We start from the raw sequence: 17,822 nt of genomic DNA, 5'->3' as shown, positions 1-17,822 counted from the left end.
CAACACTGGAGCTGTCACCACTGGGGTGTCACACACAGGGGAACACTGGGGCTGTCACCGCTGGGGTGTCACACACAGGGGACACTGGGGCTGTCACCGCTGGGCTGTCACACACAGGGCAACGCTGGGGCTGTCACCACTCGGGTGTCACACACAGGGGACACTGGGGCTGTCACCGCTGGGCTGTCACACACAGGGCAACGCTGGGGCTGTTACCGCTGGGCTGTCACACAGGGCAACACTGGAGCTGTCACCGCTGGGCTATCACACACAGGGGAACACTGGGGCTGTCACCGCTGGGCTGTCACACAGGGCAACACTGGAGCTGTCACCGCTGGGCTGTCACACACAGGGGAACACTGGGGCTGTCACCGCTGGGGTGTCACACACAGGGGAAAACTGGGGCTGTCACCGCTGGGCTGTCACACAGGGCAACACTGGAGCTGTCACCGCTGGGCTGTCACACACAGGGGAACACTGGGGCTGTCACCGCTGGGGTGTCACACACACACAGGGCAACGCTGGGGCTGTCACCACTGGGGTGTCACACAGGGCAACACTGGAGCTGTCACCGCTGGGCTGTCACACACAGGGCAACACTGGAGCTGTCACCGCTGGGGTGTCACACACAGGGGAACACTGGGGCTGTCACCGCTGGGGTGTCACACACAGGGCAATGCTGGGGCTGCCCTGCTCCTGCCCTGTCCCCAACAGCTCTGCCAGCACCTCAAGGGTACACAAAGGCTGAGCCAAAGGGTGAGAATTGCAGGAGGGGCTGAGCTGGCAGGGACCCATTGCAATCATTGAGTCACAGAATCACAGAATTACTGGGTTGGAAGAGACCATCAAGATCATCGAGTCCAACCCAGCCCCAACAGCAACTCAACTGGACCATGGCACCAAGTGCCACATCCAATCTTTTTTTAAACACATCCAGGGATGGTGATTCTACCATCTCCCCAGGCAAACTAATCTCATACTTTATCACCCTTTGTGTCGAAAACTTTTTCCTAATATCCAACCTAAATTTCTTTTGGCACAACTTAAAACTCTGTCCTCTGGTTCTGTCAGTTGTTACCTGGAGAAAGAGACCGACCACCACCTGGCTACAACCACCTTTCAAGAAGGTCACCTCTGAGTCTGCTTTTCTCCAGGATAATAAACCCCAGCTCCCTCAGCCACTCCTCACAGGACTTGTGCTCCAGACCCCTCACCAGCTTTGTTGCCCTTCTCTGGACACGCTCCAGTCCCTCAGTTTCCCTCCCAAATTGGGGGGTCCAGAACTGTACACAGCACTCAAGATACAGTACAGGGGAAGAATGCCAGGTACACCAGTTCCAAGTGCAAGGGAAGAATGACCTCCCTGTTCCTGCTGGCCACACCATTCCTGATCCAGGCCAGGAGCCCTTGGCCTTCTTGGCCACCTGGGCACACTGCTGGCTCACATTCAGCTGCTGTTGACCAGTACCCCAAGGTCCCTTTCTTCCTGGGCACTGTCCAGCCACACAGGCCCCAGCCTATAGCGCTGCAGGGGATTATTGTGGCCAAAATGCAGGACTTGACACTTAGACTGATTAAACTTCATCTTATTGGACTCTGCCCATCCATCTAACCATTCCAGGTCTCCCTGCAGAGCCCTCCTATCTTCCAGAAGATGGACACATCCTCCTAGCTTAGTGTCATCTGCAGATTTACAAATGAAAGCCTCAATCTCCTCATCCATGTTGTCAATAAAAATATTGAACAGAGCTGGCCCCAGACCAGAGCCCTGGGGACACCCCTGGTGCCTGGCTGCCAGCTGGATGCAGTACTGCTCTCCACCACTCTCTTGGCCCATCCAGCCAGTTCTGAGTCCAGCACAGAGTGCTCCTGTCCCAGCCCTGGGCTGCAGCTTTTCCAGGAGTGTGCTGTGGGACAGAATGCCAAAGGCCTTGCTGGAGCCCAAACAGACACATCCACAGCCTTCCCTGCATCCACCAGGAGGGTCACCTGGTCATAAAAGGAGGCCAGGTTGGTCAAACACGACCTTCCCCTCCTAAACCCCTGCTGGCTGTCTCTGATACCCTCGGCCATCCTGTAAGTGCTGTGTGATAGCACTCGGTATAAACTGTTCAATTTCCTTACTGGGTACTGAGGTTTGACTGGCCTATAATTACCAGGATCCTCCTTCCCACCCCTGTTGTGAATGGGTGTCACATTGGGCAGCTTCCAGTCATCTGGAACCTCCCCAGTGAGCCAGGACTGCTGGTAAATGATGGAGAGCAGCTTGGCAAGCTCATCTGCCAGCTCCGTCATCACCCTGGGGTGGATCCCATCTGGACCCATGGATTTATGAACATCCAAGCAGCTCAGCAGTTCTCTGACTGCCTCCTCCTGGATAACAGGGGGCCCATTCTGCTCCCTGACCCCATATTTCAGCCCAGGAGCACAGCTGTCCTGAGGACAAGCCGTCTTCCCATTAAAGACTGAGACAAAGAAGGTGTTAAGCACTGCTGCCTTCTCCTCATCTGCAGTTACTAAGTTTCCTCCCTCATTCAATAGAGAACAAAATTTGGTCTTACTCTTCTTTTTGCTGTTAATATATTTATAAAAACAGTTTTAATTATCCTTTACAGAAGTTGCCAAATTAAGTTTGAACTGAATTTTGGCCTCCCTAATTTTTTCTTATGTGCCCTAGCAACCCCCTTCAATATTTTCTGAGACCTCACCCTCCTTCCAAAGATGATACATCCTCTTTTTATTCCCAAGTCTCTTCAAAACCTCGTTGCCCATCCAGGCTGGATGTTTGCCTTGTTGATTCATCTTTTGACACACAGGAACAGTTGGTTCCTGTGCCCTCAAGATCTCTGTTTTGAAGCACATCCACCTTTCCTGGACTCCTTTCTTTTTATAGACTATTAAAGGAACTCTCCAAGGAACTCTCTGAATAACTCTCCTAAACGCGCCAAAGTCTGCCCTCGGGAAGCACAGTGTGAAAGTCTTATTGATGTTTATCCCGATTTCATCAAATATTGAGAATTCTATAATTTCATGATCACTGTTCCCCAAGCGGCCTCCAACCACCCCATCTCTTCCCAGCCCATCTCTATTCTCAAACAATAGGTCCAACATAGTCCTTCCCCTGCTGGGCTCACTCACCAGCTGTGACAAAAAGTTGTCCTCCACACACTCTAAAAGCTTGGAGGCTGCTGTTGAATTTTACTGCTCCAGAGGCTTGCTCAGCCTTCAGCTCTTCAGCGCAGGAATTCAGTGTCCCAGGGCTCATTAACATCCAGAACACCTTAACAAGCTAAGCCTCTGGGAATAATTTCATTTCAGTTTCCAAATAATCTGTTGTTAATATGACAGATTTCAGAAGTGTATCCACACCGAATGTATTCTATTTAAAAAGAGAGTGAGAAAATATTTTTTAGGTCCTGTTTAGATTTCTTTTTCCTGTTAATTCGATTATATATGCAATCTCCAATTGACACTGAATCCAAGTACCTCCTCATGCTGTTTGAATAGATATGAAATCAAGACCCTTCATGGCTGACAATCAATCAGACTCTGTCCCTACCCCCACCCCACCATTTCCCCCATCCCAGCCCTGGCACTCAGAGCAGCCATGTGCAAATCTGAGCTCCCTCCAGCCCAGGCTGCACCTGCGGCTTTCAGCTCCTTGGCTCCAACTCCCACCTGCTTTCCTTGGAGAAGGAGCTGCCCGAGACACAGAGGGATGTTCATTTCTTGTCAGACAACAAAGCCAAGGGGAGGCACAGCTCCATCCAATGCAAAAGTCATTCCTCTGCTGGGATCTGCCCAGCCCCTGATCCCCACAGCCTGCCCTGTTTCCTTCAACCCTCATTTGCCAGGTTCTTTCTGGTACAAGGGAGCTCTGCTCTGGCTATGGAAGGAGGTGCAAGTGCAGTCACTGGAGTGGGAACCACAACTCATCAGGTTTGTGTCCTTTGGGAGTCAGGAACTGGTGGGACTCAGAGGCACACAAAGTTTCTCTTCATGGCACACGTAAAAATGTGAATATGATAAAATTTAATAGAAACCAAAACCCTTCCCTCTTCTCCATGTGACATTCCAGAAACATATGACATGTCCACCATCCACAAGGGATTTCCCTACAGGAAGGATTCTAGACAAAGACAACTTAGTTGTAGTTTTATGTCACTCTTGCTCCAGTCTGAAACAGGGCCCAGCATGGTGCTGGGATCATCAGAGAGCTGAGGTGTGTGCTGGAATTCAATGCCCTCCCCATCCCGCAGCAGCCCTGCATTTCCCTCCTGCAGCCTTGGTCTCCAGCACAGCCATGGAGGCTCTTTGGGCTCTGGAATGTTCCTGCAGCTCCCAAGGGCAGCTGAGCTCTGCCTTTGGCACAGTCAGGCCTGGCCAGTGCAGCCCATGATCAGCAATTGCTTGTGCGTGCCTGGCCCTGCTGTCAGCCCCGGCAGCGGATGTGTGGCTCCTTTGTGGCCCTGTGCTGGCCCCTTTGTGGCCCAGCCCCTGTGCAGGCCCAGCCCAGGCCAGGAGCATTGCGGCTGGGAACGGCCCCTGTGCCGTGGTGCCCACAGCAGCCTTGGGGCTCTGTGCCCCATGGCCTCCCTGCTGGGCAGCCTCTGCCAGCTCCTGCAGAGCCCGTGGCACCTGTGGGGCTGCACAGACAGCCCTGCTCCGGGCTCTGCGGGCCTCTGGGCCAGCAGAGATTCAGACAGGGCTGGCCATGGCCAGGAACAGGCCCTGAGCGCCACAGGATGATGGAGCTGGGCCACAGCCAAACTCAGCCCAGGCCAAAGCTGGGCTCAGCAGCCAGGGCTGCCAATGCATGGGCACAGAGGCTGGCACTGACAAATGTCCTGGGCCCCCTCCCTGCTCTGTTCATGCCACCAAGGGCACAGAGCAGCCTCCTCTCTGGGCCACTTGCCTGTTTGCAATGCCTTGCACAGGCACTGGCCCTGCCCCACAAGGCCTGGCCTGAGTCCTGCCCCTGCACACTCAGGCAGGCTTAGATGGACACTGATGGTTTCTGGGCCAGGCTCTCTGAGCCCAGCCCAGCTCTCTGCAAGCTCTGCCAGCTGCCCTGAGCTCTGGGCAGCACCAAGGGCCTCTCCCCAGCCCAGCCCAGCCGGCTCTCGCCCCACAGCTCTGCTCAGGCCAGGCTGCTCTGGGTACTGCCCTACAGCCTCAGCCCCTGGCAAGGGCACAGCAGCAGCTGGAGCTGCCCCAGCCATGGGGGAAGGTGCTTGGCCAAGGCCAAAGGAGGCTCCCTGGCTGCCCTGCTCCCCTCGGGCTGAGGTGCTGAGAGCTCTGCAGCTCCTGCTGCCATCCCATCTGCCCAGGGCAGCACAAGAGCCCTGGCCTTGGGGCCCTCAAGAGCTGCTCCTGCTCCTGGCCCAGGGCCCATGCTAAAGCTGGGGCAGCCACAAAGCTGTGCCCATTTCTGTTCATTGCTGCTCTGATGGGGATGGATCCTCAGCCACTTGGAGATTGCTGATGGAATTTCCTCCTCCAGAGGCCTCTTCTTTCTTGATCTCTTCAATTCATGAATTCAGTGGAAAAGGCTCATAATCATTTGTTTAAAACACACAAACAAGTCAAGCCCCAAGGTATAATTCAAATTTTCAATATTTCTGTGGTTAAGTAGTCAGATTTCAGAAATTTATTAAAAGTGAATATACTGTATTGAAAATAATGCAGAGGGAACTGTTTTGTCCTGTGCTCTTTTCCTGTTTATATGTTGATATCAGCAATCCCCAGTTGATATTTACCCCCAGCACCTCCTAATGCAGTTTGACTAGATAAGAACTCAAGACCTTCATCTCTGACAATCAATCACACTTTGTCCCCACCCCCACCCCACCATTTTTCTCATCCAACCCCTGGCACTCAGAGCAGCTGAGGAATGGAGTCACATCCAGGGGCGTCCCCAGGGCTCAGGACTGGGGCCAGGTCAGTGAAATCTCTTTACTGGTGATCTGATGAGGCCATCGAGGGCACCCTCAGTCAGTTCCCAGGTGAGCCCAAGCTGGGTGGCAGTGTGGCTGTGCTGGAGGGCAGGAAGCTCTGCAGAGGGATCTGGACAGGCTGGAGCCATGGGCCCAGGACAATGGGATGAGGTCCACCAAGGCCAAGGGCCACATCCTGCCCTGGGCTCACAATCACCCCAAATCCCTGGCTGTGCTCTGCGCCTGATCCCCACAGCCTGTCCTGGTTCCTTCATCCCTGCATTGCCAGGAACTCTCTGGGACAAGGGAGCTCTGCTCTGGGGATGGAGGGAGGTGCAGGTGCCACCACTGGAGTGGGAACCAGAACTCACCAGGTTTGTGTCCTTTGGGGGTCAGGAACTGGTGGGACTCGGAGGAACAGGAAGTTTGTCTTCATGGCCAACAGACCACAGTTGAACAGGACACAATTCAATAACAACCACGCTCTTGCCTGAGCTATGTGCAATGTCCCAGCAGCGTTTGACATGGCCACCATCCACAATGACTTCCATACTAAAATTATTTTTAGAAAAATATGATTCTGTGTTAGATATAAACACACTGAAATTCTTGTATCAGGATGCCTATCCTGGAGTGGGGATAAAACAGCCTGAAAAAAATCGCAATTTATTAAGCTGTCAGTGGTGGATGGAGAAGGGGCTCAGGCTGCTCTTGGCGTTGAGGAAATGCTGAAACCAGCCTGACTCATTTCATCTCCTCCTGTCCTGGCTGATCTCCCCTCTTTCCCCTTCCACCCATTGGCTTTTGTCTCCTCCCAGGCCCCAGTGAAGAGCCTGGCTCTGTGTTCTCCATCCCCTCCTCACTGGCACTGCCAGGCTGGGATGAGGAGCCCCTCAGCCTTCCCTGCTCCGGGCTGGACAAGCCCAGCTCCCTCAGCCTCTGCTCACAGCCCAAGGGCTCCAGTACCACCTTGGAGGCCCTTTCCCAGACCCTGCTCCAGCTGCCAGACATCTCTCCTGCCCTGGCGAACCCAAACCAGGCCACAGTGACCTGGATAATCCCCGTCCTTGCTGTCCTGATCACACAGCCCTGGCCCCTTGTCCCCATGTCAGGCTCTGGAGTGGATCGTGTGGAACATCCTTTGGTGGAGGCTGTGGCTCCAGGTGGGCTGGGGGGATCCTGGGGGACAGGGACCCTGCTGGGCATGGACAGCATTGGACTTGTTGGGAGAAACTGTGAGGGGAAACTGGGGCAGAGTGACAAAACCAGTGACCTGACACAGCCCTGCTGGGATGTCACACAGCTGGTCTATGAGGTCACAGCCAAATCTGTGATGTCACAGCCCATTCTACAATGTCACACAGCTGATCTCTGATGGTTGGTCACAGCTGGTCACAGCCAACTCTGTGATGTCACAGTCTGCTCTGTGATGTCAGACCTCTTCCCTCTGATGTCACAGATGGCTCTGTGATGTCACAGGGGCAGTATATGATGTCATAGCTGCTCAAATACCTCACATAACCTGCTCTGTGATGTCAAAGCCCACTCTGTAGCCTCATGTCACCAGATGCTTAATTGTCTACACCAGCTAAACTGACACCTGGAGCTTGTTCTCCAAAACCCCAGGCCTGTGGAAATCACACAATGCCCATTCTGTCAGAAGAGGAACTGGAATTTCAGCAGCCTCAGTGTCCTGCCAGGTTAGCTAGGCCCACAGGAACATTGGGGTCCATGACCACCAGGGACCACCAGAGAGACCCCCAGGACAGAAGAACGCTTGCAAAAAGGTGAGGAGAAATGTGCTAATGATTTTGGGGAAATGATTATCATATGTGTGTTTAGTCAGGGAAAATCAATGAATATGTGTGAAAAATACAGAAAAAAAACCAGAAACTTTCCTGTGCTCAGCAAGCACAGCTGTGGAAGGAGCTATCCCCCGCGCATCCAGCTGAATAAAGAATGCTGCTCCTTAATGCTGCATTTGGGTTAAGGAGTTTTCTGTTTTACAGAATTTTTGGTGACTCCCTCACTGCCAAGGAAAGCTCTGTCTGCTGCTGTTCACAAACAGAGAAGGGCTGGTGGCAGATGTGGGGGTCAGAGGGTACCCTGGGCACACTGATCATGAAATAATCAAGTTTTCAATGTTCTGGGAAAGAAGGAGGGGCAGCAACAAAACTTCTACACTGGAATTAGGAAGGGCAGACTTTAGCCTGTTTAGGATGTATATTTGGGGAATACCAAATCACGTACTGATTATTTTAAGGGAAACAGGCCTTAAAAGCAAAGGGGTCCAGGAAGGATGGACACATTTCAAGATGGTAAGCTTAAGGGGAAGGAGAAGCCCTTCCCAGTGTGCCAAAAGATGAGCTATTGAGGAAAATTACTGTCCTGGCTGCCCTTGGAGCTTTTGCAGAAATTCAAGGGAAAGAAGAGGATGCATCAACTTTGGAGAGAAGGTCAGTCAACTTAGGAAGTATTTAAGAATGTTGTTAGGTCATGCAGAAAGAAAAGTTGAACTGTGAAAGCTAAAACTGAGCTTAACCTGACCACTTCTGTGAAAAATAATAGAAAATATTTCTACAAAAAAATTTATAGCAAAACATGAGATAAGAGTCTCTACTCTTCATTGGATGCAGTGGAGAATATAGAAACTAAAGATAAGGAAAAGACTGAGCTGCTTAACACAATGTTTGTCACAATTTTTAATATTAGGACAGGTTGCCCTCAGAACAGGTGTTCTCCACAGGCACTGATGGCATTTGTGCTCCCTCAGGTTCATGTCCCCACACCAACAGCATGGGGGTGCTCCCCCTGCTGTGTGCAATGCAAACAGGGGCTCCTGAGCCAGTGCTGCCATGTGTGTGCCTGCAAGGATGGGACACCTGTGTGAGCCGGGGGAGAGACCAGGGCTTCAGAGGAGGGATGTTGTTGGCAGCTCCATGAGGACGCTCTTGGACGCTGCCCTGGGCTGTGCAGCGCACTGGGGATGGATCAGCCCCTGCTCTGCTGCTCCTTCCCGTCTGCCCCAGGGCCCTTGCAGAGCACCAGCCATGCTGTTTACCCCCAGCCTGCCTGGAATGAACTGTGGCTTTTCTTTTGGAAAATATGAAAAAACTATAATCAAGGGGAAAAAAAACCAGCAAGAAAACCAACAAGAGCTATCTAGGATGACTTTTATTGCAAGTGATTTGCAAAAATTGTCATCTAATTTAGTCTTTCTGAATGCATCCAGCCATCAATCTCCACACGGCAGCCTTGAGCTCCTGGTTCCTCAGGCTGTAGATGAGGGGGTTCAAGGCTGGAGTCACTACCGAGTACAGAACTGACAGGGCCAGATCAAGGGATGGAGAGGACATGGAGGGGGGCTTTAGGTAGGAAAATATACCAGTGCTGATAAACAGGGAGACCACAGCCAGGTGAGGGAGGCAGGTGGAAAAGGCTTTGTGCCGTCCCTGCTCAGAGGGCATCCTCAGCACAGCCCTGAAGATCTGCACATAGGAGAAAACAATGAACACAAAACAACCAAATACCAAAAAGACTGTAACAACAAGAAGCTCAAGTTCCCTGTAGTTTGAGTGTGAGCAGGAGAGCTTGAGCATCTGGGGGATTTCACAGAAGAACTGGCCCAGGGCATTGCCATGGCACAGGGGCAGGGAAAATGTATTGGCTGTATGCATGAGAGCATTGAGAAAGGCACTGGCCCAGGCAGCTGCTGCCATGTGGGCACAAGCTCTGCTGCCCAGGAGGGTCCCGTAGTGCAGGGGTTTGCAGATGGACACGTAGCGGTCATAGCACATCACGGTCAGGAGGGAAAGCTCTGCTCCAATGAAGAGGACAAACAGAAATAACTGTGCAGCACATCCAGTGTAGGAGATGGTCGTGGTGTCCCAGAGGGAATTGTGCATGGCTTTGGGGACAGTGGTGCAGATGGAGCCCAGGTCGCTGAGGGCCAGGTTGAGCAGGAAGAAGAACATGGGCGTGTGCAGGTGGTGGCTGCAGGCTACGGCGCTGATGATGAGGCCGTTGCCCAGGAGGGCAGCCAGGGAGATGCCCAGCAAGAGGCAGAAGTGCAGGAGCTGCAGCTGCTGCGTGTCTGCCAATGCCAGCAGGAGGAAGTGGCTGATGGAGCTGCTGTTGGACAGTTGCACTGCCTTGGCATGGGAATCTGTAAAAAAAGCAATCATGGAACAGTTGTGTTTGGAGAGGACTTTAAATATCCCAGCACAGCCTGGGGGCACTTTCCCCCCACTGCCTGCCCAGGGCTCTGCTGCCTGGAGCTGTCCCTGCCAGCTGCTCCTTCCCTGTGCCCAGGGCTGGGCCCTGCAGTGCTGCCAGAGCCAAGCCCAGCCCTGGGGGCTCAGCTCTGCCCTGCAGAGCCTCCCAGCTCTGGCAATGCCCAGTGGCAGCTCTTGCTCTCCAGGCTCTGATGGCTCTGTCAGAACAACCCTGAGGAGGCTGAAAAAGCAAAACTGATGCAGCTTCTAGGGGGCCCTGTGCAGGTTTCTGTCACTGCCTGGCTTAGTAAGATCTGAGAAAAAGCTATTTTCTTTTTCTGAACTTTGACTGAGAGATGAATATCAATGTGCAGTTTTTCATCCTGGCAACAGAAAGCAGTAGATTAAAAAAGCAAGATTTTCCAATTTATGCAGCCCCAGCCTTGCTGTGCTCCCTGTATAATCTACTTGAAAATATTCTACAGTTAAAGGTCATGCTGGGAGCAGTCCTGAACAATGCAGCATCCTCAACAGACAAAGAAAACACTTCCAAGCCTGACCAGCTGTCTCCTCCCACCCAGACCTTGTCCCCCCATGCTGGGAGCAGCTGCCAGGGCTGGCTGAGAGCTGTCCCTGGCAGGCAGCAGAGTCCCTGCCCCAGCACAGCGCCCTGGGCTGCAGGACCCTGCTCTGCATGACAGTCCTGGGCAGCCCTGGCTGCTCTGCACAAGACACAATCAGAGAATGCACTCACAGGGTCTGGAGGCATTGGGATATTCCAGCTTTAGAAGATGGCTCCAGGAGCTGCAGCTGCATTGTCCTGCAGCCAGAGGTTCCTGTGCCAAGGGTTGGCAGTGATTCTGCCCCAGGAACCTCTCGGCACCTTTCCAGCCCTGACTGATTGAAGCTCTCTGTGCCTCTGTGCTGTGTCTGGGGTGGTTGAAGGCAGTGCCCCAGCCCTGCTGAGCTGGAGAAAAGCTGCTCATCAAGAGAAATGTGCTTTTGAAGCTCTTCTTGCTTACCAGGAGGTGCCTCTGTGCCAGGAGCCCAGCCCAGCTCAGCAGCACAGACACAACACAAGGACTTTAATGAGCCTCTGGGACTTTGTGCTCAGGCCCTGAACATCAGTCCCTGAGAGGGAGCTGAAGAAACCTCTCCAGAACTCCAAGTCAGAATCCAACTCCAAAGTTCCATGGACTTTTAATGGGTCCCAGTGAGGAACACGACTGAGAAAGTGTCCCCAGGCCCCAGGCAGAGCAGAGAACTGCAGGCACTGATGGCAGGTGGGGACAAAGAGAAGCCAAGTCTTGGTGTCCTGGGGCACAGCAGGGTCTGTGCCACCAAGGGCTGTGAGGAGACACCTTGTCCTGAGGCCCTGGGGTCTCCTAGCACTGCCCAAGACAGGCTGGGCACTGTCAGCCCCTTGTCCTGCCCTCAGCATCCTCCCCTAGCCCACATCCCAGTGGCCTCAAGGATCTGCTGGAAGGAGTCCCTGGGGAGCCTTGCTCAGCAATTGCTCTGGGGGCTCCTTAATGCTCCCTGTAGGGACTGCAGGTTTTTCAAAGGACTTTGGGATTGGCTTTTGTCTTGCTGTCTCTGAGAGGTTTGTGCAATCATGGCCTCCAATTATCTGCTGTAATTAGTCCCTGGAGAGGCTTTATGAGTAACAACACTCAGTGGGGCTCATTAATGCTTCAAGGTACTTCAGTTTTTTTAAGGTACTTGGTGTTTCCCTTTTGATACAGACTCTGTGAGAGGTTTTTGCAATCATGGCCCCAATTATCTGCTTTAGCGAGTCCCTTGAGAGCTTTGTACTGACACTAAGCGGGGCTCATTAATACTTTGAATTACTCAAGATTTTCAACGTACTTTGGATGTTCCTTTCCACTCTCAATCTCTTAGATGTTTTTTGTGCCATCCTGGCCTCCAGTTCTCTCCTCCATGGAGCCCACGAGGAGCTTGTGTTGGGGATGGACCTCAGTGAGACCCATTCATGCTTTGAGACACTTTTCCTTTGACTTTGACTTTGACTCCTGGAAAGGTTTATGCTATCTCCCCTGGATCCTGAACTTGCAGGGCTCAGCTCCAAATGAACCACAGGGCTCATTAGGATCAAGCAAATCCTGGCTAACCATGGCTCTGCCTTGATTTCCCTCTGGTCTGGTGCAGTTCATTAGGAATATTTCCTTTTACAGTTATGAAGAAATATGTCAACGAGCTTCTAAGAAATATGTATTCCTTTCTTAAAGGGTGTTCTTTATTGCTGTTCTTATTATACAAGAGGTGGTTGCAGCATTCTGTGATTGATATTGATCCAGGGTCTCTCCTAAGGAGGTCTGGCCAGGTCAGAGAAGTTTTACCTTGATAGCTGACCCAGTGTGGACAACCCTGCCTCACATTCCCCAACGCCATGTGAGAAACGATTTTCACTTTCAAAAATTTAAATGCTTCATTAAGACCTTATCAAAATACAACAGAAGACTGAATAAAGAAATGAATACAGCACCAGGAGCAAAGGATTCAGTCACCATGTACTTATCTCTAAAATGGATGTTCTGTCTTTTATACCACCAGCCCCTCCCGAAGTCTTGTCAATCAACTCCTTCTTTGCTGTCCAGTGGTGGAGATCACTGTCTTACACCTTAATAGGAGGTCAGGTGCTGCCATAGTAACAAGCCGACCCTCCCAAATGCCCTGACTACTGAGGCCATCCTGTGATAACAGTGCAAGGGGGAGGGGAAGGATAAGTATACATCTACAAAATGTCTTTTAACATTTTTAATATTCACCCCTTAATTGTGAGGGTCAACCATATAATTACTCATCTGTAACAAACCCCCCTTTTCTCTTTCTCTAGTCATTTTACTCGAAAAATTAGGTAAAAAATTTTCTCTCTCTCTTGAATGAGTCATACCAGCCACTGTTGATGTCAGCAAGGACAGTGGGAACAGGAGAAAATAATCTCAGGTTTTCCTTAGATACATGTATTTGGAATGCACAAAAGAGCATCCCAGAAGTCCAGTATGTCATTGACTCCCATCTATTGTGCCTATGTGGCTGCTACCCATAGTTGGTGTATCTTAGGGGTGAGTACAGAGGGCAACTCGGTCCTGCTCTCCAGTCTCTGTTGAATTAAAAGACAACTGAGGAATGATAGAGGTCTGGTATGGCCTTTTGTCCCCACCTTACCATGCCTACGGGGTTGCTACCCACAGCAGTGCTATGGAGCCTTCTTGGTAGCAAACAAAGGGGCTAACCTGGTCTTGCCCTCCTTCCTTTGTCTTATTTTCTTAAAGAAGCTGTCCCATTACATTTTACAGTCCCTTGTGTACTTCCCCTCAACAGATGCTGCTAATTCCCACCCATTAAAACAGGAAGACAGTTCTCAAGCTGGTTGGTGGAAGCTTGACTCTACTTCTTGGGCATCTTGGTGTTTTTCTGGTTGTCTTTCAGTCTCTGCTTGAAAGTCAATCTTGTTTCACACAGCCTGGTTGTTACAGTCCATTCTTTGGGTTCTTCTACTGGGCCTTTCACTCTGTTGCCGTGAGTCCATCCCCACTCTGCAGTTCTCACGGCCAATTTGGTGGTGAGCAGTACCTGAAAGGGACCTTTCCACTGAGGAGTTAGAGGCTGATCTCTCCATGACTTAATCATCACCCAATTCCCAGGATTAATATTATGGATTCTGAAATCGAGGGTGGTAGTTTGAGGAATTGCCCTTTTATGTCTTAGTCCTCCTAAGGTTTGTGCTGTAGACATCACTTATTTCTTGGCATTGGTTCCCCTTCCTCATAGGTGGCAACCTTCTGAGGTGAGGTCAGGAAGGTAACCCAAACATCATTTCATAGGGTGAGACACCCAGATCTGACTGGTGTTGGCTTCTAATTCTTAATAAGACCAAAGGGCGACATTTTATCCATGACATTTGGGTTTCAATCATTAGCTGAACTAGAGCTCTTTTAAGAGTTTGATTCATTCTCTCAACCTGACCAGAACTCTGTGGATGCCATGGAGTGTGTAATTCCCATTCACTCCCAGGGCCTGAACAACTTTCTGTAATGGCTTCGATGTGAAATGAGTTCCCCATTCTGAATCAATCCTGTTTGCCATCCCATATTGGGGAATGATTGATTCTAGAAGTGTTTTACTCACAACACTGGCATTGGCTTTCACAGTGGGTGCCACCTCTACCCAGTGAGTCATGTGATCCACTATCACTTGCAAAAACTTCCACTGTTGTACCTGGGGAAGCTCAGTAAAGTCTACTTGAATGTTTTGAAAGGGCCTTAAAGCTAGTTCTCGCCCTCCTCTGGGTGTTTTCCTCACGATTTTCTTATTCACTTGTTGACATATCACACACTGTTCAGTTACTTGCTTAGGTATTCTGAAAATTCCTATGCAGCCCCAATCCCTTAGAAACTGGTCACTTAGCACTTGTGTACCCCAATGTGTTGTTCCATGTATGCCTTCTAGCATTTTTTTGGTCAGGGGTTTATTCAACATTTGCCTCCCTTCTGCTAATCTCCACTTCCTTTTGTTATCTTTCTTGGCTCCTATTTTAAGGAGTTCTTTCTCTTCTGTCCCACTGAATATGGGGACTTTTTGCATTTCTCTCATGGTTGTTAATACTATTATTAGTTATTCTGTCTTTGATTCAGTTGCATTTTTAGCTTCTAAATTGGCTAAATTGTTCCCTTGCTCTCCTTTTTGATGTCCTTTAACATATATCACCCCTACTTTCTCTGGTAATTGTAAGGTTTCTAACTCTTCTAAAATAAGTTTTTTGTGAATCAGTTCCTTTCCCCTTGAATTTAAAAACCCCCTCTCTTCTCAAAATTTTCCAAAGGTATGCACTATTCCAAAAGCGTATTTTCAGTCTGTATCTATTATTCCCCTTTTCTGTGTTAATTTTTCCAGAGCTCACTTCAGGGCATAAAGCTCACACGCTTGGGCTGACCAGTTGGAAGGTAACTTTCTCTTTTCTATGGCCACTAACCCTTCATGCACTATAGTGTACCCCAATATCCTGGGCCCCTTTATTACCCATGAAGATCCATCGAGGTACAATCATTTTCCACCTTGGAGTGGTTGATCTGTTAGGTTCTCTTCTACTCTAGTTTGATGATTTATAACCTCCAGGCAATTATGTATTAGTTTCTCATCTGTTTCTCCATCCAGAAACTGGGCAGGGTTGAGTTGGTTACTCACAATTAGCTCTAAACCATTTTGTATTAAGGTGTCTTCATACTTTAGCACTCGGTAACCAGTGAGCGATTTCTCAGCCTTTTGGCTCAGGATACTCCTTACTGAGTTTGGGATATATATCTTCAATTTTCCCCCAAAAGTGTAATTTTTTGCTTTCTGCTATGAGTAGGGCAGTCACTGCCACAGCCTGAAGGCAGCTCAGCCACCCCCGGCTGACAGGGTCTAGTAATTCTGATAAATAGGCCACTGGTTTCCTGGATCCTCCCCAGTCCTGGACTAATATTCCATGTGCTACCCCTTTTTCTATAGCTACAAACAATAGAAGGGTTTGTCTGAGGCAGGAAGACTCAGTGCTTGTGCACTGACTAATTTTTCTTTAAAGCTTCAAACTTTTGTTCATCACCTTTTCCCCACCTAATCTCTTCTCCAACTAACTTTTCATACAAGAACCAGATGGCCTGCATGTAGCCTTCAATCCATAGCCTACAATATCCCAACAGGCCTAAAAACCTTCTGACTTCCCTCTTAGTTTTTGGTCATGGCAGTGAGACTATCCCCATAATTCTCTCAGGGTTCAGCCGCCAGCTCCCTTGACAAATCACGTCCTAGGAATTTTACTTCCTACTCTACAAATTGTAGTTTCCCTTTTGATACCCAAAGTCCTTGATCCCCCAGAAAATTTAACAATACTATAGTGGATTCCCAATTTTTTTTTTCTTCCTGTCCCAAGAAAAGCAAATAATTTACATATTGGATGAGCTTTAACTCAGGTTCAATGGAAAAGAGTTGTAGTTCTTCTCTCAAGGCTTGACTGAAGAGGTTTGGGAATTCAGAAACCCCTTGGGGTAAACTTGTCCACCAAACCTGTTGCTTCCTCCCAGAATTGTGGTCCTTCCATTCAAAGGTAAATATATCCCACTTTCCTCTGCCAGTGAGCACACCCAAAAAGCATCTTTTAGGTCTATCACACTAAACCACTGGGATGTTACTCAGTACTGTAGAGGGGTTAGGCACTACTGGGTACCAATTCACTGTTCTTTTGTTCACTTCTCTCAAATCTTGAACAAGCCTGTAAGTCCCATCTGACTTCTTTACTGGTAATATGGGTGTAGTATGGGGGGACATCCATGGTTCTAAGGTCCTGTCCTCAAGTAAGTCCTGGATCAGTGGCTGCAGTGCTCATCTCCCCTCCAGGGAGAGTGGATATTGTCGTACCCGAACTGGATGGTTCTCATTAACTATTCTATTACTATAGGTTTCATGTTCAATTTACCTCATTCTTTTGGTTTTGCCCAGAATTCATCTCATGAATTTTGTCCTCATCTTCTTCCCTTAATTGGAGAAGCCTAACTACCATTTTCCCTTCCTCTGGAAGACTCCAATGTCAAACTGCACCTGTAAATCCCGTCCTGATAAATTTCACCCTGCTTCTGGAATTAACAGAATATCCCCAGTTCCTATTTTGTTTGTTCCTTCAAACTTTATTTGCTTTATAACTGAGGCTTTGAACCCTTCCCCTTTAGCACCTACTACTTGCACAGTATCTTGACCTTTTTTGCACCCCTTTGGGATTCTACAAACACAAGTTCTTTCAGCCCCTGTGTCTACTAAGAATTCAAATGCTTCCTCCTGGGGATCTATTTCTGAAGTTATCAAGGGCTCCTGATGGTATCCTGTCCCCAGGAGGTAGAGCCCCTGCCACCCCTAATCTTCCACTTCTCTTTTTTGCTCAGTCTCGTAGATCCTCAGCTCCTTTTCCCTCTGGGGGAAATTCTTTCTGATATGCCCTCTCTCTTTACAGTAAAATCAAACTGGGTACTGGGTTCCCCTGTTTCCCAAATTCTCCTTTTTGTGCCCAGTCCCAAGGAGCTGTATCCCCCCCTCCATCTATCTTCCTGCACTTGGAATCCCCCTCCCTTACCTGGGTAGTTCTTTATGTTCTGGTTTCCTTCCCTAATGGTAGTTACCATTACATTGGCTTTTCCTTGGCCTTCTCTTAGTCCCTCTTTACATACTCCTTCTGTGCTTCTCTTAAAAGATCCTCTAATCTCCTTTCTTGCCAACCATGGAGCTTTTCTAACTTTCTCCATATATCTGGCCAGGCATGAGTGACAAAATTTATCTTTAGTAAAATCTGTCCAGCCACCATGTCAGGGTCAACTCCTGAATATTGCCTCATATTTTTCCTCAACCTTTCTAACCACTCTGTTGGGGTTTCTTCCTTCTTTTTCTGCTCATCGAAACCCTTATGGGCATTTTGATTACATGGAGCCGCCTCTTTGATGCCTTTTGTAATCAATGTTCTGCATTCCTCCATGTCTTGCCTTCCCCCAGTGCTGTTGTGGTCACTGGTGGGGTGCACTATGGGCATTTTCAGATCCCCAGGAGGTCCTTGCACATGCTCCCTTTCCCATATCCATAGCTCAGCTGCATGGATCATCTGTCTTTCTTCTGGTGTGAATGGTCA

The 17,822-nt window shown here is 49.6% G+C and overlaps 1 protein-coding gene across 1 annotated transcript; it reads right to left on the bottom strand.

Moving 5' to 3' along the window:
• Nucleotides 1-9,145: 9,145 nt before the first annotated feature.
• Nucleotides 9,146-9,961, bottom strand: LOC134433379 (olfactory receptor 14A16-like; the record flags this gene model as incomplete). Its single annotated transcript, XM_063182235.1, has 1 exon — nucleotides 9,146-9,961. A coding segment is annotated over one exon (816 nt), but the record flags the coding sequence as incomplete, so codon positions are not given.
• Nucleotides 9,962-17,822: the final 7,861 nt, after the last annotated feature.

This window comes from Melospiza melodia, unplaced genomic scaffold (genome assembly GCF_035770615.1).
Source record: "Melospiza melodia melodia isolate bMelMel2 unplaced genomic scaffold, bMelMel2.pri scaffold_18, whole genome shotgun sequence".
NCBI lineage: Eukaryota > Metazoa > Chordata > Aves > Passeriformes > Passerellidae > Melospiza > Melospiza melodia.
This window is presented reverse-complemented; position numbering and strand designations above follow the sequence as displayed.